Source organism: Amblyomma maculatum, chromosome 3 (assembly GCF_055883805.1).
Source record: "Amblyomma maculatum isolate TAMU_Amacu chromosome 3, ASM5588380v1, whole genome shotgun sequence".
NCBI classification, from domain to species: domain Eukaryota; kingdom Metazoa; phylum Arthropoda; class Arachnida; order Ixodida; family Ixodidae; genus Amblyomma; species Amblyomma maculatum.
Genome location: NC_139346.1, coordinates 74,806,778 through 74,831,972, shown reverse-complemented (window position 1 = coordinate 74,831,972; position 25,195 = coordinate 74,806,778). Strand labels below are relative to the sequence as shown.

Genomic DNA, 25,195 nt, shown 5'->3' with positions numbered 1-25,195 from the left:
AGCCAATTATGGCATTCGCAAGTGCGAAGTTTGAGCGCAGCTGTGCAGAGAATCTTCCAGTCATTCTTCAGCTGACTCTGAATTCCCGGTGTTTAATTGTCCCAAAAGAAAAATGGCTTCAAAGAAGTGGCAGATGTTTTTCACGCGCAGCACCAACGCCTGGTTCCGATAGGCGATGTGTATCTATGAGTTATTTGAAGTCGACACAGCAATGGAAGGAACGAGCGCGTCTCGTCGACCTTGTCTCTGGTTGCTCCTTAGTTGGCGGGGGCCCATACCTCTTCTGCGTGCTCGTATTTCAGCACGCACATCGTGCATATGAAGGCACGAATCAGCGCAGTCGTTCTCGCTCTTCCTAGCAGTACTCTCCTCGTGCATATTCCACCTCATGCTTCCGCATGAGGTGGAATGCGGAACACCGACACAGCTGTCCTTTTTTTTCCATCAACATTACCTTCTGCATTTCACTCTTCCACTTGCTTTGTGCCATCCCTCCGTTACTACTATACAGGTATATGGCTACGTAACCATCTTTTACGTAACGTCCCAGTCGAAAAAAAGTACAGAACTGTGTCAAAAATACGACAAAATATCATGTAGTCCTGTCGTAACCATCAGATTTTTATGTAGTTCTGTAGTACTTTTCTGTTGTAACTACAGAACAAAAACCGCACAGAACTCCTGTCGTAACATCAGAAAATTTTCTGTAGATTTTTCCAACTGGGGTCCGACCACTAAGACCCTGGAGCACCCACTAGTAAAACAGCCAAGTTTAAAAAAAGGCAGTCACGTTTTTGCTCTTTCTCATAGCACCAACCTGTAGTAGAGCCTTGTTGGGGAATTGTCATAGACCCCTGTTAACAAAAGATACTAATCCTCCGCATTTGGCAAGTACTCGGCGATTGTGACTGGCAGCTTGCTGGTATCGTTCAAGAGGAAAGCATACACCAGTTGCATCTTACATGTACTCACCTACGGGGCTGAAACGTGGGAGCTAACGAAAAGTGTTCTGCTTAAGTTGAGGGCAACACAGAGGGCCATGGGACGAAAATTGCTAGGGGTAACATCAAGGATAACATCAAGAAATAGGAGGTGTGTCCAGTGGGTCAGCAAAATAAGTCAAATTAATGATTTTCTAGCGGAAATCAACAAGAAGAAATGGGCATGGGTTACGGTTGCTCATTTTGTTCTTGTCATAAGGCCAAGCCACCAAGAGAAGTGTCGACTCTTACGCTTTTTCCATATTTCCTTAATTTGCGGAGGGAACTAGCACCTCGCAACTAGTGCACGGGCATGGGTTACGGTTACTCATTCCGTTCTTGTCATACGGCCAAGCCACCAAGAGAAGTGGTGACTCTTGCGCTCTGTCCATCTTTCCTTAATTTGGGGTGGGAACTTACACCTCTTAACTACTGCACCTGCTAGGTGAGGATGGTGGCACGTAGCTTTGTTACCCCGGATATACATAAGATTCGCTTTTCGCTGTCAGGCATAATACCGGAGAGTGCCAGATCCGCCTTATCCTGACATAGTTTGCACCTATCTGAGAATTGCTCCGGGTACCACTGACTTAAAGTGCTAGGTTCGGAAAAGTGCTTGTTCGTAAGCGCCTCCAAATGCTTTCTTGGATTTTATTTAGTGTCCTATCTGCCGGTGGGTATTCTAACCTGTTTAGTCGATATGTAATCTCTTTGTAGCTGACTAGCCTGTCCCTGCTAAGAGTGTACTGAGGATCAGAGCCTACCCGGAAGGTGAGACCGCTGGCAAGCTTGTGAGCTCCCTCATTTTCCTGAAGCTGGGAGTGGGCTAGTTCCCATATTAGCCGGATTATTCTATCATCCTGACATGTTTTTTTGCCTGTGGAGAGACCCTTCCCTTGAGAAAGTTGCATATTTTCCGTTTTAGAATCACTTAAAATTGTAGTAGCCATTGTCCCTGCTATTGCAAGTGCAATCGCCACCTCTTCAGCCGTGTGGGCTAAATTCGTCCTAACGGAGCCGCTTATTCTTAGATTTTATTCATTTGACACTACTGCCACCATAACATGCCCTTCCTCATACACGGTGGCGTCGACATAGACCACCTTTGATATATCTTCTGCAGTATTTCTGCCCTTTTCTTCCTTCTTTCCCGGTGATGCTCTGGATGCATGTTTCGTGGCAGCGGGGGGATTTTGAGTAGCTTCCTGACTTCCATCGGGACATCAAGTCTTCTGGTCCTCTTGGCTTTCGTATCGAATACCTAGTTTTAGCAGTATGCTTCTTCCTGTCCGGGTCTTTGCCAGTCTTTTGTACTGGGAGATTTGGTTGGCCTCTATCACCTCTTCCAGCGTATTGTGCACCCCCAGCTTCATTAGCCGGTTCGTAGACATACTGATGGGGAGACCAAGGGCTGTTATGCTCTTCCTGATGATTGCTTCAATCTTAGCCTTCTCGCAGTAGGCAAGGTGTAAGTACGGGACTGCATAGGCGATCTTGCTGATGACAAGGGCATGTACTAGTCGTAGGTGGTTTGCTTCTTTCATGCCCGACTTGCGATTTGTGATGCGTCTGATTAGACGTATCGTTTGTGGAGTACAGCCTTCGAGTTTCTTTATAGCTTCTCTGTGACGGCCATTCTCCTGCAGTCGCATACCTAGGATCTTAATCTTGTCCACTCTAGGGATGGGAACTCCATCTGCCTTTAGTTTGATTCTAGGTTGTTCTTTGTCGAATCTGCTGCGTGGTGGCTGATACACGAGCATCTCGGATTTTTCGGGAGAGCATTTCAGGCCTTTAGGGGTTAAGTATTCTTCAACAGTTTGCACAGCTCCCTGAAGGATGTCTTTAATTTGTCCATCACTACCTTCCGTGGTCCACAGTGTGATATCGTCTGCGTAGAGGCTGTGGTTTAGCCCCTCAATATCTTCTAGCTTTGATGGAAGCTTGATGAGTGCAACATTGAACAGCAAGGGTGAGAGGATGGAGCCCTGGGGTGTTTCTCTGCTGCACAGTGTAAATTTGTCTGACTTGTGTTCTGCTGTTTGGATTGTTGCTTCTCGCTTTGAAAGTCCCTTACGTAGTTATAAGTTTTTTCACCTACGCCGAGGTCATGTAGGTTTTCCAGTATTGCTTTGTGTTTGACGTTAGCGAAGGCCTTTGCTAAGTCCAGGCCAAAAATAACTCGCGTGTCTTTAGTTTGCGCTTCAATGATCTGGTGTTAGATTTGCAGCATAATGTCTTGTGTCGGCAGACCAGGTCTGAAGCCAATCATAGAGTTTGGGTAGAGTCCGTTGTCGTCCATGTGTCTGTTTAGTCTTGTCAGGATGACGTGTTTCTTGAGTTTCCCCACGCACGATGTCAAAACAATTGGGCATAGATTTTCAATCTGTAGCTTTTTGCAGGGTTTGAGAATCATGGCGATCTGCGCTGTTTTCCATATGGTGGGAAGTCGTCCTAATTGCCAGCAATCTTGCATGTATATATCTTGCGAGGGCAGCGATTGATTTGTCGTCCAGATTTCGCAACATTTTGTTGCTTACTCCGTCCGGACCCGCTGCTGACTTTGTTTTAAGGCGAGCAATTTCAGCCCTGACTTCTGTTTCTTCTATGGGTCTATTGGTGCTTATAATATGGACATGTCCAGAAATAAAAAAAATATAAATGAACATACAATAACGGTAGAATGTTGGGAGACTCTACTGTTGGGCTCACACCCTGACACTCAGCTAGGTGCAATCCGACTGGCCGAACACGCCGTCCGGGTCCAAAAGCTCTAAGCCGTCGTGTAGGCGGGTAAGTTGACGCCTACCCTGTATCTGTTGGAAATTAGTTTTTACCACCACCACCGGAGAGTGATACCTTAGGTTCCCATAGCGGTCATTCACTAGACTGCCCGAGCAGTCTATGTTGCGGATAATATGGCCGGTTGCTTTAGGCAAAGCAGACTTTTGGGACTTTGAATACCTATTGAGAGCTCTAATAGGGCAGTCCCATGGCCGTCTTATTGCTACCCTCCTATTAAGCTGAAATCACTGGCGCACTGTAGCTAGAAACGGGGTCTAAAAAAATGCGCTGGTAAATCATGGCTGCGGCCTAGTTCGGCTAAGCCCGATTATGCAAGCGAAGGCCTTGATATAATGGGTTGTGCACTGTTAGTAAGCTAGGGTAAACTAATATATTCCTGAACATAATTTACATAGGCCGAGCTCTATTACGCTTGGTCAGACAGGTTTGGAGTGGTTTTACTCCTCTGTGACTCTGGAAACGTCAAGGAAACGCAGGCGAACCAATAGTGCCAGCTCACGACTCCTCCATGGCTGTCTGCGAAGATCAAGGTCACCAGTCTGGTGTAGACGGTACTAAGGGAACGAAGTCAGTCGGAAGGGGGAAGTCTCCGAAGGCGAGACATATGGACAGAGGTGATGGTGGAGAGAGAGGGTAGGCCCGGCACTGAAAAATTATGTGGCATTATGCCAGGCAATATTGTTTATTTGCAGATATATGTATCGGCATGCATAAAGTTTGCCAGGTGGTTGAAGAAGCAGCAGGTGTGCCAAGCAAAAGAAGCGAAGCAGCATAAGAAGAAACGCGCGTCAACCGCTCCGCGCGCAGCACATACAAAGAAGCGGGCGATGCCAGCTCTTCGCGCCGCACCTGAGGTCAAATTTACCGCGCCGATGAGATTGGCTCGACGAAGCTAGTAAAGCTTCAGCTTTAAAAAATAGCGTCATGATACCGATGCCGTGCTTTCCTATTTCGTCAGAAAACACGACGGCGTGTTATATTTCGCCTTTGCCTGCCTAATTTCAATCCTTTCCCAGGCACGAAACATCGAAACTTCCGCATGGGATGTAAGGCGGTTTAAATCATAAAAAATCAAATGCATGCGTTAACCGCAGCACGTTAGTACAAAACTTGATTTCTGCCGTGAATATTATTTGTATTGCAGAATTCTATATATCGATAATGTCAGTGCATTATGCACGGACCGTGAAATATGCCACCGCAAACTGCAAGACGATTTTAAATGATCACACTCTACCGCGGCTATATATAGGTATAGGTGCAAAATCGTATCAGCGATTCTTTGGTCATTTTGTGTAAGAATGAAGGAAGCCCATTAGAAATATTTGGTAGAGCTAATTACTATATCATGAGTGCTCTGTGGAACTTCCGTTATTAAGACGATTCAGACGTTATTCAGACGATAAAACCCTTTTCTTGCGATTTTTTTTTCTTAGGCTCTTTGATACAAAGTGCTTAGTGCACGAGGAAATTGCCAAAGTGGCACACGTTTTTTTTTGTCCTTGCGGTTTCAATCTTTTTTATACATTGGATAGCCTCGTCAGTTGGTAATGCCTTTAGTCGTCTCATTAAGGAAACATTTCGTACATTTTGTCCCAATGCTTCTCTTTTTCCTTTTAAAAACTATTCGGTTATCTTTATAAATTTTACCCTGCCCTGAGTTAGAAATGATTCTTTTTATTGTTTGGTAGCTGTGTATCTTTCTGACGTGTGCTATAGCTGTTATGAATGTGACGGAGTAGGGATATATCATGTGCGGCTTTCAATAAGGAATCAGTTGCCAGTACTGCTTCGCTCTGCCCATAACTCATGTTTTGTCTGTTTTGCGCCAACGTTTTGCCTTAATCTCGACGGGGCAGTATAATAAAGGGGTATATTTGATAATGTGGAAGTAATCCGCCCTTATCTTGATGTCCGCTGGCTTCTGATTTTAAGGATATATTTTGTATTTCACAACAAATGGCGTCGGTCTACGCACCTTACATTGCTGATTCGTAGTTCAGGGGCGTTACTCTGGAAGCGAGTGTACCCCCCCCCCCCCCCCCCCAATTTATTTTATAAAAAATATCCCAAGCAACGCGAGTGTCTACAGTGACGCTATATTGTCGGAGGAAAGTGAATAGCAGCTACCTGGGGGTTTAACGTCCCAAAGCGACTAAGGCTATGAGAGACGCCGTAGTGGAGGCCTCCGGAAAATTCTACCACTTGGGGTTCTTTAACGTGCACTGACATCGCACAGCACACTCCGTTTCGCACGGCGACTCCGCTTCGCCTCCATCGAAACGCAGCCTCTTAGGTCGGGTTCGAACCCGGGTAGTCGGGCGTCTTACCACTGCATCACCCCAAGATCAGAACCTCCATTTTTGCAGGCATCACCATATTTGTGATCTTCCTCGCGTAAACTGAAAACGATCTTGGCACCTTCGGCAAATCCTGGTATTAATAAAATAACCACTGTTAAAAGAAACAAACAGCAAGAAGCCGCTGGCTCTTATGCACTTGTTGGCTCTTAGCTCATGGTTAACTTCAGAAGGGGCTGCAAGCAAAGCAACCCCATGACGACGTTTCTAAGGATAGTGATCTGAAGACTAGTGATCGATCGTTTCGTACATGAGGTGTTGGTGGACTGCTAGTTCAAAAATTGCTTTACCATCAAAATGGACACCTAAAAGATAGCATTTCCTTCTTTTTTCTCTTGCTCCATGAGAGCCTCCACGGGTGTCTTTATTAAGCAACCAATGACGTCGTGGTCACGGTGCCGCTGGACCACAGGGGAGAGCGGGGACCAAAGAGGATCCACCAGATGCTTCCCCTCCTGGCGCTCTTTCTGATCACGAGTTTGAGCGACATGTTCTTCAGGTGCCATGCTTTGAGCGCATCGAAGGCGTGCCTGAAACAAATTGGCGAGGATTATTACAATGATGCTTTTTCTCGAAGGGAACCGCTACATCGAGTGGGCTAAACGCGCCGGCAGTAACCCAGATCAATCAACAATAGAATGACACAGATAACTGTTTTGCATTTAATGTAATATTGGCATGCAGCTTATTTACCAATTAGGCTGTTGCAAGCCAAGAGACCTGCCGATATACAGGGAGCAGCAAGCAAGATAATAGGCTTTGTAAGGCCGCGGTGGTTCACGTTCCAAAGTTTCAGAAGCGCAGCTGATTTCGCAATCATGGCCCCCGCGCTGTGCCTCCTCGTCACCGTAGACATGTGGTAGAAAGCACACTGGCCCACGCATACTTCCCACCGTGCGGACCTGGCCCTCCTTACTTCGTGTCCTTGAGGGGCCACACGTGCAGCCCATGGCTTCCAGAAAGCGAGGCGTAGGAGAAGCGCATAACTTTGGCAGCGCTGCGCTGTAGCGCGGACGACAGGCGGCGCAGGCTCCGCGACGCTCAAAACGTAAAACTAGGCGTACGTTTTCTGATTAATGTTTCTAGAGTTCAGTGCTGTTCCCAGCATAAGTCTCCTGTCTTGTTGCCGATTCTCTGAAGCCTACTGAGCGTCGAACAATTGATGCTTATTCACCACTTGAACTAACTTGAACCTTGCTGCTACACAGCGACTCAATAACGCTTACGTGTAGCGCTGAATTTTTCTCACTTATATTTGTAGCAGGTGAAAGTCTAAGAGACTCTCTCTATGCAATAGAATAAAAACGATGTTTTTATTTGGAAAAACGAAAAACCTTTGCCCTGAGATTAGTCGTATTTCTGCACATTTACGCACATGCTTCATGAAAGCAAAAGCAATAACTTTACATCGTGGAGAATTATATCCGCTGCTGTGCTGATGATGACAGGTACTCGTTCACGACAGATATTTCTGTACCTATAGCACCTAGTAAATTACAGAAAAATTTAGGAAATTTATGCGGAGATAATAAAGGTTTTAAGATGCACAGCGGGTTATGCATAGCAGTCAGAATAGTCAATATGATAAAAAAAAAATGCTTCATAAGCTAGTTATACGTAACGTGCCAAAAAACAAATTCTTTTACTAGATACGTGCGAATTGCATTTTGAACTGAATCGAACATTAACAGTCTATTTTCGGTACCTAAACGGCTAAGAATAAAGCGCATAAAACATCCAATCGAATACTAACAATGAAAGAACCAAATTCAGTACTAGTAATATTTTAAGTGATTAATCTCTGCTTTAGAGGCTACTTATTTCAATCATATACCTTTGGCAGTGTCTGCTCCGACGGCAGTGCCATATTACTCATAAAATTCAGCTGTAGAAAAGGGCAGCACTACGTTGAGTTCACGTGAGGCACGGCGAAAACTGTATTGGCTCTATGACCATCCCGTGACGTAAATGGAAGTGTTATTTTTCCATGGATTGAAAGGGCGAAATATTTGAGCCACTTCGTAGACGTTGAGAGAAATGAGGTACTGGCAATAAGAACAAGGCGGAACCCTACCGCATCGTCAAATCTTGGCGACTATAGGCATAAGCATCATATAAGCCGCAACAAAAATGCCCCACTAAATACCCAGACCCTCGCGGCAGACTGGGACACAGCGTTGGAGTACGCTATATTTTTGGAAGCACCTGTCGAAACAACTACGCGTGTCCTAATTCGATTATCGTGCATATTATTCAAAAACAACTTGAAATTGTATTCGTTTAGCTGCATATAAAATTCAAGATGCAGTAGTCAAATTTGATTCCTTCCTCGAGTAGAGCATAAGCTATTTGATTCGATGAACAGTCAAGGAAAAACTTCACCTATATAGATAGTACATTAAATATTCGCTCCCATAAAAGTGGTTAATACTGAACTCCTTCATTATAACGCTTTTTGTGCTTGGGAAAGGGAAAGGCGCAGTATCTGTTAAACTTGTTTCTGTGGACACCTGAACTATGCCGTAAGGGAAGGGAGGAGAGAAGGTTTTCTAATATAATGCACAGTTACACGTGGTTTGCATCAGAGGCACATAAAAAACACTGACACTTTGGACCACTAAAATAACATAAGGCGAAATTCATCATAGCGTGGTGTATCTTAGCCCTCCACTGCGGCATCTCATGCATCTTGAAATTACGTGAACAGGAGTAAACGACACTAGCAAGGATATCACTTCATGCCTATAATTAGGCTTTGTGGGACTCACATGAAGCAGAGGAAAGGGAAGTAGTGCCAGAAGACGTTGTGCACCACCAGCAGCACAATGACCGGCGCGGCGATGTGGACTCCGACGCGGTCCGCCAGCCGCAGGGCGTAAAGCCATGCCAGGGAGAAGACGAAGGCAATGCTAACCGAAAAAAGGGTGCCCAGGATAAGGTAGCCGAGTACGTGGCAGCGGGCCTTTGAGTCCCCCAGAAGACGCCAAGTGGCCTGCGTGAAACGGATGACAAAGAAGAAAAGGGGAGGGGGCAACTCCGCGTGGGTTTGGCTAGGCAGTAGTGATCAGCAGCTGAATGGTTGAAATCACAACGTTCCTCACATGTTTTTAACGCGTAGTATTTATCATTAATTGGTCATGACTTACCCAGTCGAACACGGTGTGACGCTGGAAGATACGAGGTCGACATAAGTAGCTTGTGTAACACACTATGGGTCGAAAACTCATAAAAGCAGGCACCGCACTGCAGAACCCCAAAAAGGTTCAATATATGAAAAGCGACTGTTGTGTGTGTCTCCCCGTTATGTATATTTTTATCTTGCGTTATCTTAAGGTTACTAGTAAAAATTTTGTCCTCTAGAGAGGCCCTCATGCGTGGCTTGCCCAGTAGCAATCGTTTTGAACTAAAGGGTAACGTAACTGATAATCGGGAAGATAGTTGGACAATGCGAAATATTCAGGAAAAAGTGCGGCAATCGGATGATTTTTATCATAACACAAAGAGCGCAAAGGCTGGTACGAGCTGCGAAGTGTATATTTAAGCTACTATTACCAGCGCCCTGTGAAAGAACGAAATGTTTATAGAAGAGCATTCTGTTGGCTGAAATCGCTCCTGATATAAAATAGCAGAACACGTCAATGTCATAGAGCGCTTGCGACGCTAGGCGTAAGTAAAAAAATCTTGGTGCAACCACCCTCAATGGCGCAGAATTACCAATTATTACTTTTAGGTTCTTAGGCTCCGCTGGCAGCGTAAAAAAAAAAAAAAAAAAAAAAACAGCAGTATTTTTCAAAGAAAGAGAACTACCAGTTACCTTGCGCCTCTTCTGTCTAACGTTCAGTACATAATATCGTTTTTATATAGCTGGGTAATACAGCCTTTCTGCATCGCATCACTGTGTGCTCAAAACATGGGGATCCTCGTAGAAATGGGCGATCTATAATGCACCTGGCGATGTTTCCAGCGCTGTGGAAACTACATCATTCTTGTGCAATCAAGGCGGCAGGAGCACAGCAAAAATTGTCTAGTTACTAAATGTTGAAACAGGTTTCAAAGTGCTAATGCAACAAAAATAAAGGTATTCCTGAAAACTTCTTCAGAAATTATATGAACCGTTTCTTTGACTGGATAAATTAGCAGAGTACGTCCTGACGATCACGCACTGGAGACGCGTGCTGCAAAGTGATATACATGGCCTCCGCTCGCTTGGCGCTGATGTTTGCTTCATTTAACAGCTGAGTACGAGTTCTTTTCCTTCCTAAGAGATGGAGCCATAATTCACGGAATGACTGGTGCGAAGGAACATATCAGCGAGCGCCGTTATTATAATGGGTCCCGGATATATCGAGCCTGTATATATTGGAAGTTGTGCTTATACACCGAACACTCTGAATATATCCTTGAAAATTCTATGCAAGAGTTCAAGACTCGCGCTTGCGCTTATCGAACTTCTGGACAGCGGCGCATTCGATATATCGAACTAACACCGCACCCCAGCAAGGTGCGCTTCTCCTAGTTACTCCCCTACGATTTTCCGCGCGCAGGGCCGGGTCGGAGGCGCAACATTGACCAACTCTTGACAGTGCTACGCTGTAAACCGTTTAATGAAGGGAACGTCGAGTCTGCTTGAAAGTGGCCTTCTTTGTGGCGTGCTTGGTTTCAACACGTCGTAGCTGTCATGCGGGAAAGCCAGAGTTAAATTCACAACACAACTTTCGCCCTTCCCACTAGATGACATCTGCGTGACACTCGCGGTATGACACAACACAAACGTCCCAAGTCCACCGCCGTGGAGGAGCATGACGCTGGCGAACACTGCCAGCAGTAGGTTGCACGCAACAATATTACATAAGAAATTGGTAAATTAAACAATTGTCACCGTAGCTCAGTGTTACAGCCCCGGACGCGAAATTCTGTGGTCGGGGGGCTCGGATTCCACTCGCGGTAAGTGATTGTTTTTTCTCCCACTTTGTTTTCAATTGTTTGCATTACTCCACAGTGATAAAACACCCATTATGCTTTAATTTAGCTCTGTCTTTTGGCTGCTGGCACTCTTCATAGAGAGCCGTTACCTAACCTATGTCGCCAAAAACAATCTCTAGTTACATGATTGGCAACTCAACTGACAGGGTTATGGTGGCGCACAGGACCTACGCGCGCATTCTCTTAGTCTCCATCTGCAGAGTATTAGCTTGATCCCCTCTCGAATATTTTGTGTTTCCAGGCTACGCCAAGGAAAAATAATAATGCGTGCTCTGGGAAAAATGCTTTGCACATTGCGGCAGTCGGGGCTATGCGCCCTGGAAGGAGCCGATACTGTTCTCCAGCTCTCGTGAACACGAACTTCAAAGCACAGGGCTATAGAAAAACGTGCCCCCCCCCCCCCCTCCTTTGAAGAGTCGTTAAAAAAACGCGAACATCTGTATGCATCGATATAAAGCGCGTGTGCCTATCGCCACTGTAAAAACAAAATCCCTTCGGTACTAGTGCAGCTCCTTGAGGCCGCATCGCCTGTAGAAAACTAACTCACTGCACCTCGCGGCGCGGTCTATTCGCTTCTTCAACTGATCGTTCAGAATACAGTGTGTGTGGTGGTAGGTGTCGGCGGCGAGTGCCGCTTGTTGTCGAGCGAAAAAAGCGGGCTCATCCACTCTGGAATGAGCTCGCGTAGTCAACTTTGTAAACTCCTACAAAAATAACCGAACCTATGAAACTGAAATCAATACCAACTACACAGGGCAAATTTTCACAAACCGCACGAGCGTGCTTCGTGGTTCAGTCATTTTCCCCAACGTCGTCCTGGCAAAACTCGCATGGCAACTAGACAAAATCCATGGCCTATGCTTTACAATACACGAGTAAGGCATCACGTTTTGGAACACGTACCGCAATGCGACTCGAGAAAAACGTGGCCGGGTTCGAAACCGTTTACCCCGGTGCGGTAGTCGGGCATTTCAGAAGATTTATTACAGCGACGAGGCATGCAATACGTAGGATTACTGCGCAGGGGATGACTTAACCAGAAAAAATTGAATCTCACTGATGTCCTAATAATGTTTTCGAATCACTGGTTTTAGTATTAATTAATGCTGCCTCTAGCCAAAAATTGAACTTCTGCAAGAAATAAAGAATACTGCCTCCTTCTACATTTCCAATAAAAATAGCTCATAATTATTTCCGACTATTTAGTTACTAATTAAGCCATTTTCTTCTTGCTTTTCGAACAATATAGCACAAGTTGATATAAGATACAAAATGGGGCAAGGGGTTCAGAAATTGCACTGGGAAGTAATTTATTTTCTGTTCTGAAGCTGCAGTCATTTGATGTTCAGTTTATTCAAAGTGTTGTCGAACCCATCATTGACAAAGTCATTTTCTAATGACCCATATTCCTGTACATTGCTTTCGGCATGATGTCCCTCGCTGTTACATTCACTACGGCCATTTTGTAAGAAATCACTATGGAACTTCAGTTTTTAACTCAATACGTCATAGTGTTCTCGATTTCTTCGATGCATCTTGAGCTATTTAACGTCATATCACATTTGCTTGAAAGTTCGCTGAATGGTTATATTTTTCATGTTGAAGGCTGATTTGTGCTCGCTGTTAGCTCTGTAGCTGTATGCTTGAAGCTCCCCCGCCCCCTCGGCTGCCGGGTTATGCTCGACAAGCCTTTTTTGGCTTGTAGTGACCGGTCGTAATCCTGTTTAAATCTTGGGTAAATAAAGGTGTTATTAGTATCGCGAGATCGGCAGGTTCACTTTCCAATTGCCAGCCCAGCCGAAGCAGCAGCTATTAACCAGCAGCGAGTTGCTCCCACTTCCTCTTCTTCGGACCAGATCACCGATGATGAAGAATATGATGAATAAGAACAATATGAATAAGATCACTTCCACGCACAGTGCTTACGCTCTTCACCTCCCGACCGGAAGCGACCATCCTGTTCGCAGGTTATAGATTAAGGTCGGCGAATAAAGGCGAAGCGACAACGTCGGTCTCGAACATACGTTTCAGGGGTGATGAGATCGTTGACAGGTGATGTTTGTTCCAGGGCCGTGACCGTGTATGGGCCAATGAAGCGGCTTAGAATTTTTTCACACAAGCCGGGGATGCGAGGGGATGCCCAGAGTAATACTTTGTCGCCAGGGCAGGAGAACGCTGTTCGCTGGATTGAATCATAGATGCCTTTTCAGGAAGCTTGAGTGGCTTCAGGTTTAAGGCGGGCTAGGTGAAGGCAGTGGGTTATATGAGAAATGAATTGTTCGTGGGAAGGCGCTTCATAAGCTGTGGAAGCTGAGAAGATGCGTCGAGCGAGACGGTAGGGGGTTGGTTATAAACAAGAAAAACGGAGGATAGGTAGTAGTTCATTGAATGACAGTGTTGTAGGCAAATGTGATAAAGGTGAGAAAGCAGTTCGAGTTGTTGGGATGAGGGCGAACGTAGGTGGACAATATATCAGAAAGGGTGCGATGAAAGCGTTCTGTGAGGTCATTGGTGTGAGGGTGGTAAGCGGACGTAATTGTGTTAACTGTACCCAAAGCATGAAGCAATGCGGGGAGTACGAAGGAGAGAAACGACTTTCCATGATCGCTGAGGAGGAGACGCGGGGCACCGTGGCGAAGAAGTATGGTGTGGAGAAAGAAGTTGGGATTTCATAAACGGAGCCATAAGGAAGAGCTGCGGTTTCAGCGTATCGGCTGAGGTGGTCGACGACAGTAACGACCCAGCGGTTGCCCGCTGGACTCAAAGGGCTGGGGTCCATACAAGTCGATGCCGACCACTTCGAAAGGCGTGAAAGGACACTGGAGAGGTAGCTGGAGAGTTGGCGGATGTGATGTAGACCACTTGCGTCGTTGCAAGGGATGCAAGACGCGACGTATTTCAATACAGAGGTTGAGAGGCCAAGCCAAAAGAAATGGCTCTTGATGCGGTCGTAGGTTTGCAGATAGACAAGATGGACAACGGTGGTTTCATTGTAAAAGGAAAGGCTGATACTACGCCTTTCTATTCCTGTGAACCAATTATTAATAATTAGAGGTCCGCCAGTGGTATGAGACCGTCTCTACTTTGAACTTCGTGTCACACCGTCGTCACAATTTTCGAACGATCCTTCTGTTCTAGCAACTCGCTGTTGTCAGTCGTCTCTGCCAGGTTGGCTGTCATACCAGCGTTTTTTTTTCTTGTTCTGGTCGTTGTTCCTATGCAACAGCGGCGATACCGGTTGCTAGACAAAGGGACGCTCTTTCATGCACCGGAAAAATGCTCAAAGGCAGCACAGTGTACCTTTCGAAAAAAAAAAAAGGTTGGAACTTAAGCTCCGCCTTCAAGGGTTCGACGCGATAGCGTAGGTTACCAGCCCACATATAAAGCCCGGCTTTAATTCGTATGAATGTGCCTGCGTGGCCTAGGAGTGACGTGAATTCATTTGTCTTGGGTTCAATCCCGACCGCTGTCGGCTGCGATTTGATGGATGTGGTGCAAGATGAGACAAAACATCTTTATTTTATTCAGTCAGTGGGGGGGAAGGGGAGGAAGGCCTCAGTCCTTGGTCCCGTTAGCCGAGGCTGAAGTAAAAGCTAGGCAAGCAAGCCATTGCTGGCGCTCGGGGCAGGGCTCCTCTGAAGGTCGGCCTCCCAGTCTTTTATGCAGGGGTGAGGGAGTGAACAAAGAGAAGGGGTAACCTGGCACGCCCGAACCATGTGTTAGAGCGTTGCCCGCTCACCGAAATGGGAGCAGTCAGGGGAATAAAGGTCGGGTACCAGATGTTAGGGAGAGATGGTGAAAGGTATTAGATTTAGGCGGCAGTAAGTTGTTAAGTAGCTACCTCTTGGTTAGACAGGGTGAGAAAAGGAGATGACAGTGTATGGCGAGACAACATTAGTGTTCAAACAGTTCTGCGTATATAAGAATCGGGGAGGCATACGTGTGATCCAGGAGAGGGGAAGCTTGGGGAAAGAACCAATGAGCGTGTTTTTAGACTGCTTCATTGCCGGGCATCGACTCGTGGTCCGGAATCCAGATCACACTAATAATTTGCGAAGAGTACGCAAGGAGAATACGAAGGCTGGCGGCACCGATGAGTCCACGAAGATAGTTAAGGCAAGCCGTGCGGGAATCTGAGATGATGGTAGCTTGTGCAGTAGTGGCGGCGGCGAGGACTATGGAGCTTCTGCAATACTCAGTTCAGTGGTGCGGAGAGGCACAGATGAGGGCAGGGGCCGCTGGGGTTGTCACGGTAATGACCACGTGACCATTAACAGGGCCAGCGGCGTCCCGATTGGTTGTTCCATACTGAGAGGTCGGTGGTTCTTACCTGTAGGCGGGCTTGGTGATATTCTGAACGCATGTGCTTGGGGATACATTTGACGGTAATTGCTTGACGGATATTCTGCGGCAAAGCTTTGCAGTTTTAGGTAGTATAGGGTGGAGAAATATTGAAAGCTTGAAGGACGTGCCTTGCAATGGACGAGGATACTAAGCGGACAAATTGTGTTAGGCGATGTGCTTCATGAAACTCTTCAATGGTGTTATGTATTTCATGTAGGACTAAGCTCTTGGTAGACGTGCATTGTGGAAGCCCCAAAGGTGTCTTGACCGCTTTTCTGACAACAATGTTCAACTGGAAGAGCTCCTGTTTACGAAGGGCATAGTATGGCGTGCCTTAGATAGTGTGGGCTATAATGAATGCGTTAATCAGGTCTCACTACCTAATGCTATAGTTTTTATAAATAACTTGTTGAAGCATCCGTATAATTTTATCAGTAGTGTTGAATAAATGACAGAGTAGAGGAATGGGAGCGGCCGTTACTGACAGCGAGGTCGAAAACCTTGATCTCCGGCTTCACTTCTATGTGTTTGCCATCCAGGATGACCTCAATGGAAGAGAAGTGGCATTGTGAGTTGGTGTCGCCGGTGGTCAATGACAAGAAGTTCCGATTTTTTAGTGGCACTGACAAGGCAACAAGAAGTGGCATAGGCACTGACCAGGTCTGTCGCTGCTTGGAGGTTGTCCTGAAGTTCGCCTTCATGACCACGGGAAGTCCAAATGGTAACATCGTCCGTATAGATGGCGTGTCGAACTGTTGGGAGGCTGTTGATTATATTGGGAAGGTCTCTCATGATGAGGTTGAAAAGCAGTAATGAAAGTATCGCCTCTTGATGTGTGCTCCAGAGGTCCCAGATTATTGGGTGACTATATTGGATATTGGGTATATTGAATGACTTTCATGTCGGATAGAAAAAGCTGCTGAAACCCACTATATTGCAAAGCACAAGAAACCCTCCTCAGTTGAGCACCTCCGCCATATTTCCCTTAATTCGTGTTTGGAGAGCGAGTTCTTCATACCCGTCTCGCCCGATGCGTTGAAGATGAAGGCATGCTTCTCCACTCCATGTTTGTCTTCCGCGTCCATCTCTCTACAGAAGATATCCAAACGCAACTACAATCGGAAGTCTCATGCATCTAAATCGACATCAGCTTCGTGCCATCCTGGCTTTAGATCTGCGCTGTGCCATTGAAAATGTTATTCATACGTTGAATTTCAATGGCAGATCCTGAGCAGGTTTTTCTGCTCTGGCCAGAGCAATTCTATTCCAATGGCAGAACGGGCGCGCGAGTTGTCTGTTCCAATGACAGATTGGGATCTTGCGTCGATCCCGAATCGCTCCATGGAGCGACGATGCAAACACGGTGGTCAGTTTTTTTTAATCATATTGTTGAATACTGCGCTAATCGATAGACAGTGACAAGTGAAAGACGACACATGAATGAAGCATACTTGTCTCTGTATATCAAGTAGCGCAGTATTCCCCACAGCGGTGATATTTGCTGTGTCGAAATTGGCAGGTTTGGCCTGAAACCAGCGTGACATTGTACCCGCTTCCGTTTCACGTCACGACTGGCGCAGTATCTGTCACACTTTCTCCGACAAGTATGCATTTGGAGGGTACGCCATCGCTCCTGTCGCGTGGCGTTCCTTGGTGCGCGTTAAAGTGTGGGGTTACTTCTGGAAGAAAGCGCAGTAGTGCGCGTTTGGATGGTACGCCATCGCTCCTGTCGCATGGCGTTCCTTGGCGCGCTTTCAAGCGTAGGATTGGAGATGGCAGGAACGCTAGCAAGATAGTGCCTCAGGCTTTCGCCTTTCACGCATGGGATACTGGGATAATCCGGTTGATGATTATGATGGGTATCTGGTCGCGTCTAGCGCCGCCGCAAGAGCTTTCCTTGTACTAAGTGCCCCGCGGGAGCTAACGAGTTCCAATGGCAAATATGGAGAAAGGGATCTCAGCTCGAGCGAGCCGCTCCGTTAGTGCTCCGGTCGAGCGCTCACGATCTGTCATTGGAATTCAACAATAGCCACATTCTTTCCAGCCTGAGCTCCACCAACTGTGATTCTCGTACGTACAACTATGTACGAGCTTTTCGATGGAGGTGAAACGAGAGGCGTCCGTGTGCTGTGCTATCATTGTGCAGGTTAAAGATCACCAGGTTGTTGAAATCACTCTACAGCCCTCTACTGTGGTTCCTCTCTCTCCCTCGCTCCACTTTCAGTCTCATCTTCCTCTCTTACGGCGCGGTCTGGCGACCACAGAAAAAGAGTGACGATGCTGGGCTTTTCCTTGCCTGTGAACCAAAAAAATATTATTACTCTTAAAGGTCCCATGAAAAGCTTGAAGCTGTGATTAAGGCGCACGAGTTATCGGTATTCCGTCAGCACTGCACAAAAATGTTTAGGCTAACGTCTTTAACAACGCAGATATTCCATATTAAAAGTGATGGCCCTCCTCTTCCGTCGCTCTACCTCTCAACTCATACACGCCACAGTGGCGCCCCCCCCCCCCAAAAAAAAAAATGTTTGGCAGGACGCTCCGCCCATGGTGCGTCACGAAGTGGCGCCACTGACTCTCGTTTTTGTTTACTTCCAGTGGTGCTCCGACTTTGTTTGCGTTTCGTGCGTCGGTCGCCATGGTCCGAATAGATGCCGAGCTCGAAGCGAGGCTTCGCGAAGCTGCTGCCGAGCTTTAGACCTTGATCCCTACGAGTATACGCCCTTTCGTAACTCGGTGGACGACAGCTCAGCTACGACAGTAGCATGTCATTGTCTGGCCCGTCTGAATCACCCGGTGGCGACCGAGACGACGGTCTTCCATGATGCGTTCCGTGGCGCACGCGCTACGGCACATAAGTTATCGCAACATTATTATTTCACAAAAGGCCGTTTCATGTTTGCTACGATGCCTTCTCACATTTTACGTATATGCAGATGCCGCTGCGGCCGCTGCGAAGGCATGACCACACCTGAAGATGTGTGCTGCCGCAGCGTTCCGGAGGTGGTGGTGTAAGAACAGAACGGCGGCTGGATTATTGATCACTCGGTGTTCCGAAGCGTGTCTGACGCCCGAAGCGTCAGAAGTCCTTGGCTGTGCACATTGAAGGAGAAGGGGGCGAACATCCTAGGGAATATCGATGGGAACGGATATGAACGATAAGTTGGTAGTGCGGAAGCGTCGGGTGGCAGATGCGCATATATTTGTGATCCATTTGCTGTAACGCGTAGTATTTTCAGGCAGCAGCGCTTCATATCCTACCGCTTGTTCACGAAGTGGATTGGTGCTGGCTGAGTGAAGGCAACGGAGGGGTGCTGCTTCGTTAGCCGCATCCGGCGCGAATATCCGTCGGCGACCTACGTAGGATTTAGGCACCTTCCCCTTTAATTTCAGGTGATTGTCGTTTCACTGCATGCTAACTTTTAAACTTTATCACCTGTGCTTGGCGCACTGCTTCTAGTGGTGCATGGTTGTGGCAGTTTATTTTTAGGGTTGAAGAATAGAGAATGCTATTTTATGAAAACCAAGTTATGCACTTTGTCGAGTGTCTGCTTTGTGACAATGTTTAAGAGCAGACATCTCCTTCCTCTAAACTGCAAAAACAAATGAATGTCTGTCGTAAAAATTGTAGGTGTACTAGCAAGAAAGGTGTAGAACTGTTAGCTATTGAAAAACGAACAAAGCCTGGAAGGAAGTTCACATCCTGGTAAAAAAAATGCACATCCAAACAACAAGGTGCTAGAATGGAGGTATAGTGAACTAGAATACTCATTCTAGTTCACTATAAATGGAGGAAAACGTTGTGCATATCACCAATTCTTTCTGGGTACATGCTTCCAAGCATTTACGATAAGCCTTCATTCATTTGGAATGAAAATTAGCAGAAAAAAATTTAAAACACAAAAGGCTTGTGCTGAGGCAGCCTGGTCTAAGCAGGCAACCTATGTTTAATGTTACTATTGTTTCCATGCGAGTGAGCAATATTGATACAAAGAAAAGCCTAAAGGTTTGTTTATTGTTACTTCTAGCCGTGAATGCATGGCAACGAACTGCACAATGCATCCATTCCAGCAGTGCAGTAATGCATGTGAAGCACAGATGAAAACACAACTCCTGTTCCTGTATTTTCTGAGCTGAAATATTAGTTTCAATTTATTTACAGTCAAATACACTTGCAGAATGTCACATGTCTTATCCCCAAGCCGCCGTAGTAGCATTTCTCTTTTGGCTGTGTTCTTTAAAGTGTAGAGGAAGTACTGCAATTTTCAAAAAGTTGTGTAGGTTCAGCCATCCTTGAACGAAATTCCATGAGCGTTAGCCAGAAGCTGCAGTCGCTGCTGCGGCTTCGATCTTGGCTCTCTTGCAACGGGCTAGCCTGGCTTCTCATTGTTCGATGGCCTCGGCAGCCTCTCTTACATGGTTGCAGCCGTCTTTAGCAAGTGGGCGTATGTGTATGGCGTGTTTTTCTAGGTTTAATGAAAGAATGCCGCAGATGAAAATTGAAGATGATGATATTCATTGTAGGACACGAAAATATCTTGCAGTTAGAAATTAATGGAGACAATGGCGTTTACTGTACAGTGAACGAGTGTGTTGCAGTGTTGCAATAAGGCGTGATAGGCTTTGGCAATAGCATAATGCTCTCGTGCCTGAGGAATAATGACGGCAATGTTTGCCTTAAAAGTTCAAAGTCAGCATTGCATTCACTTTGAGGTTAGTACATGAGACGAGTAGCGTTAATGCTCTGGAAGCCTTACTTTAGCTGTCTCGGCTACTACCAGCTGTTATGCCTGGACATAATCCCCTCTTCCTTGAGTATCCGCTATATCTACTGTGCAGTATCCCGCTTTCCTTTCATTAGTGAATATGCACGAATTCTGCCAGCTACGGTAGCCATTGCTTTGGTGCCTGTGCCAAAGGAATCGCTTTGTCGGGCAGGGAGACCTTGTCATTGCCTCGTCTAGTACTTATCCCTCTCGTGTTTTATAGAACGAGGAACTTGTTTCATTATTCATTCATTGTGTTTTATAGAACGAGGAGCTTGTTTCATAATTCATTCAGTGGGGTACTGTTGATGAAGATGCTTTTAACTTGCTCTCTTTGAATTTATAAAGCCTGGGGCCTGGACATTGTTGATAGCTTCTCTTGTTTTGTTAGTTCTTTGAGATCAGTGGATATGTTTCTAGTTTCTTCAGTCGCTTTTCTATCCACATGTGGTCTCCATTTTGACTTCTTTTCGTGGTCGCTTCTTCCTGCTGGATTGCCACGGGAAAAAGAGGGGCATTACGAAAAGACCATGGTGAAATTTGCTAGGAGAGGAGAAAGAAGGGAGCACTTATAGAAGGGAAAGAGATTACGTGCCCCGGGTCAGAGCGTTTCGACCAGCTAAGTAGGTGTGTGGGCTGTCGGCTTCGACGGTTCTAGCGGCCTACATGCCAAGGTGTGGACTCCAGTGGCTTCTGCTCCAGTTCCGTGGGCTGAGACATTCCCCGTCTACGGTATGAGCAACACACACTACAACACACTCTCGTGCTGTGTAGTAAGATGCATTCTCTTCATTAGGTTCCAACTGCAACCCACTGTTCAGCTGTGCGGCGACCATCATCCTCCCGAAGTTCCATCTGCGCCATTTTTTTATTTAACCTGGGTAAATATGGCATACACATACGGCATCTGCCGAGTGCGGCTGAGGTTTGCTAGTGTAATGTCGAGCCAATCAACCAACCAGCAGGACATAATTTGCAGGGCTATCACAATATTGCACCTATGCAGAATTGAGTGTGCTTGGGAATTTCCTTAGAGGGGGCGGGTGCAGGTTTTGCAGTGTACTACCTAGGATGCAAGCTGTGCCACGAGTGTTTCTTAAAGTTGGCAAATCGCATAAATCTTTGCAGCTCATTGACTTGTTCTGGGACTTTCTCATCTCTATTGGTGTCATTTGTATCGGCATGTGTAATTTGTTGACAGCAAATGTACACTACTTTCAGTTCATTCTTATTTTGCCATGCTTTAGCATGTCTAATACCTTTCCTGCAGTTTTGGTTTGTTCGATATCCTTGCTATATGCCGTGACATTTTCTGAAATATTGCTTGTTTCTTCTCAGTACTTGAGCGTTAGCCTTATTTTGTGTTGCTTAAAGTACTCACAAACATTTCAGCTTTTGTTGTCTACAGTATCTGCTTAAGGTTATGCCCAGGAAGCTTATTCAAAGTTCCTGCTGATGATGCCGCAGAACTGGGTCCTGTTGTTGGTTGAACCATTAGCTTTGGGTATCAGTCTTCGGATGGCATTGTTGCCTTGCCTCAAATTCATGCAGAGCCGGATGACATTAGTTTGCTGTAAATGGCTACAATAACCTACACTCAAGATATTGGTCTTCGAACTGGTTCTGTGACATCAGTTTCTGCTTCCCCTTTGTGTCGTAGGTGTGGGAATGATTCATTTGCCATCAAATGACGCATTCATCACTGTTTCGGAGAGTCCCTCAGGTACTTTAGAGATTGATTTGCCATGTTCTGCCTGGTTTCATATGATGTGCAGGAGACCTAGCTTGTTGTACATCTGTCATATTAGCAGTAGGAACGTGTTTTGCTGACTGTTGTGAACGGTGGTGTCGGTTGCGTATATCCAGGAGCAGCTTCGTTCATAAATTGTGGTGATATTTCCAGTGGTATTTTAGAGCTGGTATACTGAAAGTATTTTCTTTTACGACAGCTCTGCAGTGTTTGTCGGAAACCTCACTATATTTCATTGCTGGCTCTGTGGATTGGGGCACTAAAGTGGGTGATCAATCTCGTCGGCTCACCTTTAGACTTCCAGATCGACCTGATCATCTTGTGTTATTATCGATATGCGAAAGCTTGTATGTCTCTTTCAGTCCAAGCTAGGCAGATCCTGTGCCGCCTGACTGGCCTGTTATTCATAAGTCCAAGAAAGCTTTCCTTCAAAGCCAGGAGACCAAGGTCCAGCCAAGGAGATGTATTTGAGGGCTTTCCACTTTGCAAATAAGCGCAGCTTGTCTAATGTGTAACCTCCCAACACCATTTTCTATAGTCACTCATTGGCTACATTTAGCCTTTTATAGTAATGTCCAATACCTATTTCTTTTAGGGCTGGCTGCGCTATGGTGGTTGTGAAGCTGGCTGGTGAACTGTTTAACTATGGTTGAAGAAGGTTTTCTTTATGGACATGCTGTGGCCATGGTGAGATTCCTGAAGTCAGTTGTGCAGGTATTTCCTTCGTGCAACTAGTTGAAATGTACCAAAGGAGAGGAAGAAGTGCGGGCAGACCAGTGAAGAAAAAGGGCATGTATTGTGGGAAGGTGGGAATAATCGGTGTTCAAGCAGTGAAGAGGCGGCAGACATGGGATCACAGCACTGACTGCCAGTTATCTATAAGATGAGGTACTGTCAGTGACATAGAGGGCCCACTGACATCATTGGCGTGGTTTGAAAGTGAGAATGTGCTGACCAAGTCGGTTGTGAGTATTGCAAGGAGCACTTTTTAAAATTTATTTGTAAAGGGTAGGTTCCACTCAATGCTTTTCAGTTTGACTCGAATACTTGCAAAGACCACCTCATAAATTTCTTGCATTAGAATATTACTGCAAGTAGCATTTGAGGAGCCCTTCAGTTTTCAAACTGCTGCATTGCCTTTCGCTTTTCTCACAGCACATTTACTGAAAAAACAATAGATTGCAAAAATGATGTATTCAGTACTAGAGCATGCAGCTGGTCACTTAAACATATAGCCAAAGACAACGATATGTGCCACAGCAGGTGCATTGCACTGCAGTGCCACTGATGTTACATATATGTTGCATTATATATGTTGTATACGTTTCAATATAGCTTCAGGTTTTTATTATGAAAGGATGCAACATCTATTTATGGAGCCAATAAGATATACTTTTTCTTCCTTGTTGTATGAGAGATAGCCTTATCGTCAAACTTCATTTATGGGATGTAGCAAGTATGCTCGTTTGTATTTGCAGTATGCCCTCTCTGTGATGTCATGCATCCTGATGGATTGCAGGAACCGAAGAACTGAAGCTGCACTGCAGCCAGAGAACGAGATGCCTGCAGCCAGGAGGAAGTTTCCTGCTGTCCTTCCTTCAACTAGTGGCGGGCTTTTCCAGAGGAAAGAATGCTGCAGTAAGCATATTCGCTTCAAAGTGAGAAGACTTCCTACTATGCTGAAGTGAAGAGTTCTTTTTTTGCCCGCACATTGCGCAGGTCTGATGAAGCTGTCGCAGGCAACCCTCGAACATGAAGAATGTTCGCTCCTTGTAGAGGGGTTCCGCAATCGCTGACTGGCTTGTTTCATCTTGATGGTCACTGAAAAAGTAGTGCATCGACATCAGCGATTGGTGCCATGTGATTGCTAATAATACGAACTATGTGACAGTCGTGGATGCTCATCTCAAAATGTCTTGGCTGTAAAATGTGCTTAATAAAGCTGCTGTCAAAGTTCAAAGTAGGTATGCAGTTTTTTGTTTCGTTCTGTCATCAGGAAAAAGAAAAATACCATGGCAAATTAGGAGAATTTAGGGCTACGCAACGAATATTGTTTTCACAACAGATTCAAATATCCATGTGCATCTTAGTGACCTGCTCAAATGTTTGGGCAATACGAAACAGCAAAGTGCAAGGGATGGCTCCATGGTAGCTCTGAACACAGCACAAATGTGCACTATGCAGACACAACATGACCATATTATATAAGGAAAAACTGCCCTTTTGCTACCTGAAGAAACTGTGAATATCCTAACATCACGTCCGAGATTAGTGGTGTGCAAGGTATGTATGAGCCATGGTCTCTGAAGACTCATCAAGGCAATATTTGTTGACCCATTGTGAGCATTACAGTATCCTTAATCATGTCATGTATGATAGTTATGAATGTTGTCACTAGAATGGACACAGTCATGGGGAGGGTACTTTTGCAGGTTGTGAACGAGTGAATATGTGACACATCGGCGACGTAGCATATAAGTCGCATCTATATAGCTCGTCGTTTTTTTTTTCTTTTTGCCCAATGAACAGAGCTGAACTAACAAATTGTCTTACCTGGCATGGCCAGCAAATGCACAAAGATGGCTGGAAGAAGTTCTGTTCTAACGTGCGGCCAGTGACATTAGGATATACCAGACTACAGAAAAGTGTACCGAGCACTTCCCAGTGAAGCTATCGTATCCCGGAACAGGCCCCTTTCTAATCAAGCTCCAAGCTTTGTATTTTGTTCACCTATTTAGAGGATGAGTATTTAATGATATAATTAAGATATATTTCAACTCCCTCTCCTGCTTCTTGGCCCCACTATGAACGTCCCGCACACTACAGAGAAGCAGACGTCATGGCTCCTTCTGCCATCTCGCATCAATTCTTCACATCCCATCATGCACACTCCTAAGAACCAGGAAGGAGGCTATTCCATAGATGGTACATCACCACTGGATTATGGGCTTGTTTGTTCACAATGTGCCAAGCTACATTTCTCATATTGCGACTGAGCCCTCCATCCCGTGCACTGTGGGGTATTGCAGTCTTGATCGTGTCTTTGAAACACAAGAAGAAAGCTAGCGAGGGCTTCAGATGAACTTTGTAACATTATTTCTGGAACTGAATAATATTTGAAAGCTCATGTCTGCATCTGGTTTGGCTGAAATAATGTTGAATATGCACTGTTTGACCCTGTTGCAGTAGACAGAAAGTTGGGTGACA

The 25,195-nt window shown here is 45.7% G+C and overlaps 1 protein-coding gene across 1 annotated transcript in view; it reads right to left on the bottom strand.

Annotated features, from left to right (window-relative positions):
• Nucleotides 1-8,909: 8,909 nt before the first annotated feature.
• LOC146194991 (uncharacterized) overlaps nt 8,910-25,195 on the bottom strand; it is a 35,493-nt gene continuing 19,207 nt past the window's right edge. Inside the window, exon 3 of the mRNA XM_084596692.1 lies at nt 8,910-9,137. Coding sequence (XP_084452818.1) covers nt 8,910-9,137 — 228 coding nt within the window. The remainder of the gene's footprint in view (nt 9,138-25,195) is intronic.